General features: G+C 41.6%; 1 protein-coding gene across 1 annotated transcript in view; it reads left to right on the top strand.

Moving 5' to 3' along the window:
* The first annotated feature begins 801 nt into the window (after positions 1-801).
* LOC103366346 (protocadherin alpha-5-like) overlaps positions 802-2,666 on the top strand; it is a 10,982-nt gene continuing 9,117 nt past the window's right edge. Inside the window, exon 1 of the mRNA XM_008294045.1 lies at positions 802-2,665. Within this exon, the coding sequence (XP_008292267.1) occupies positions 802-2,665 (1,864 nt within the window). The remainder of the gene's footprint in view (position 2,666) is intronic.

Below are 2,666 nucleotides of genomic sequence, written 5' to 3'. Positions count from 1 at the left end.
TAACTGTCTCCAACTGTTGGCCAAATAAGTGAGCTTTACCAAATATTAGTTGGTTTGTCCCCTATTGTGTGTGTACACACATCAAATGTGTTGTTGTGGGGAACAAAAAAAAGAATCAGTTTTTCCGACTGATGTAACTGTGGAAAGCTTGAGGTTTCACATCTATTAAAGCTGGTAACTATTGGGGAGGTACTTTTCCATTCTCGTGTACTGGTCGCTGTCCATGGTGCTGCAGATTGTGCTGTGTGGAACTGCTTTTGTGAATAGAAGCAAAAGTGTAAACGTCTTGATTTGACAAGAGCATTTTGTTGATTCGCTTTGATCCAGTGTTTGCGCAGTTGGTGTCATGTTGATAATTTCGTTTTTGAAAATAGCAAAGACTCAATGTGGGGAGGGGGTGCAATGCACACAATGCTTTATCGATAATACCAGATGATGCTATATTTACCCGAGGAAGCAACCAGTTATTGCCTGTTTGTTTCCATTTGTTATTAAATTGACCATTATGTGGATTACTCATAGGTCGTGTATGTTTTCCCTTCGTTTGTAATGTAAATCGCCCACGAAACCACAAGAGGGCGTTGTAGACCATAACACAAAGTCTTAACTCCTGAGATCCCTCCCATATTAAAAACGCAGTGATGTGTTGTTGGGCTTTGACAAAGAGACGCACAAAAGCGCAGATAGGGCTGGGGCATGATCCACATTGAGGAGAAATTCGAAGAAAGGCGAGCATAGCTTCTATCAATACTCGACATCCACTGGACCCGTTTATATGTTCGTTTCATGTCCGACTGGATTATGTCTACAATTAACCGAAGTCCTGTGGTGGTATACGTGTTATTCGTACTGTTGGATTGTTACTGGGAAGCGGTGTCCGGGCAGCTCTCCTACTCCATATCTGAAGAGGTGAATCCGGGGACTTCTGTTGGAAATTTAGCCAAGGATCTAAATCTCGGTGTCCATGAGCTGGAGTCTCGTATGTTTCAGCTCGTTAATGGATCAAAGAGGAAATATTTCGAGGTAAATCTCAAGACTGGAGTTCTCTTTGTCAGTGACAGAATAGACAGAGAGGAGCTCTGTGCAAAGGCAGCGAAATGCACAGTGAGCGTAGAGGCTGTGATAAATGCTCCCTTGAAGCTTTATCGTTTAGAAATAAATATTTTAGACGTTAACGATAATGATCCATCTTTCAGTAGTAATTCGCAGAATATTGAAATTGCCGAGAGCACATTACCTGGTACTAAGTTTCTTGTGTTGTCGGCGTACGATGCTGATGTAGGAAAAAATGGTATCAGCACGTACAAATTAAATCAGAATGAATATTTTTCTTTAGCGGTGCACAAAGGAGAGAGTGTGTCTGCTGAACTAGTCCTCCAGAAACCTTTAGACCGAGAAAAACAGCCTGTAATAAAACTCACGTTGACTGCTGTAGATGGAGGAACACCTCCGAAATCTGGAACATCACAGTTAATAATCAATGTCTTAGATGTTAATGACAATGTACCAATATTTACCAAACCATTATATAAAACAAGCGTTGCTGAAAATGCACCGCTCGGTACATCAGTAATAACAGTGACTGCAGCGGACGATGATGAAGGGCCTAACGGGGAGATTTCATATTCACTGAGCAGCAAAGATCAAGATCATGTTTTAAATTTATTTCAAATTGATGAGCACACTGGATTATTGACAGTTAAAGGAAAAATTGATTATGAGGAGCACCCGGCTTTTGAAATCCGCGTGCAAGCTGGTGACAAAGGCTTCCCCCCAATGACTGCACAGTGCAAAGTCCTAATAGAAGTAGTGGATTTAAACGACAATACTCCTGAAATATCCGTCACAACGCTGACGAACACTGTGAAAGAGGATGCAAAAATAGGTACTGCGATTGCACTTGTGTCAGTCCTGGACAGAGATGGGGGTAAGAATGGAATAGTGCATTGTGATATTAAAGATGGGAGCCCATTTAAATTGGAAACAAATTATAAAAACTATTACTCTTTGGTAGTAAACGGGGAGCTAGACAGAGAGAGCGATTCATATTATAATGTCACTATTACAGCTAAAGATGACGGAATCCCAGCTCTAACAAGCACCAGGGATCTGACCGTTTATATTTCCGATGTTAATGACAACTCTCCTAGTTTTTCAGAAACCTTGTTAAACGTGTATGTTAAAGAGAACAGTCCAGTTGGACATGTTATAAAAAGAGTATCTGCACTTGATGCAGACACTGCTGAAAATGCACAAGTGAGCTATTCAATTGCAGAGAGTAACAGTCACGTATTGCCACTCTCTACAATGATAAACATCAACTCAGACACAGGAGAAATTATCAGCCTGCAGTCGTTTAACTATGAGGAGTTAAAAACGTTCCAGTTCAAAGTTCAGGCCACAGACTCTGGTGTTCCTCCACTCAGCAGCAACGTCACTGTGAACGTTTTGATTCTAGATGAAAATGATAATAATCCAACAATTCTCGCTCCCTATTCTGAGCATGGCTCTGTTAACAGTGAGAGCATCCCCTATTCTGCTGAAGCAGGATACTTTGTGGCAAAGATCAGGGCTGTAGACGCAGACTCTGGATACAATGCGCTGCTCTCTTATCACCTGTCTGAACTCAAAGGAAACAACCTGTTCAGGATCGGAACCAGCACCGG

Source organism: Stegastes partitus, unplaced genomic scaffold (assembly GCF_000690725.1).
Source record: "Stegastes partitus isolate 25-593 unplaced genomic scaffold, Stegastes_partitus-1.0.2 Scaffold932, whole genome shotgun sequence".
In the NCBI taxonomy this organism is placed as follows: Eukaryota; Metazoa; Chordata; class Actinopteri; family Pomacentridae; genus Stegastes; species Stegastes partitus.
This window is presented reverse-complemented; position numbering and strand designations above follow the sequence as displayed.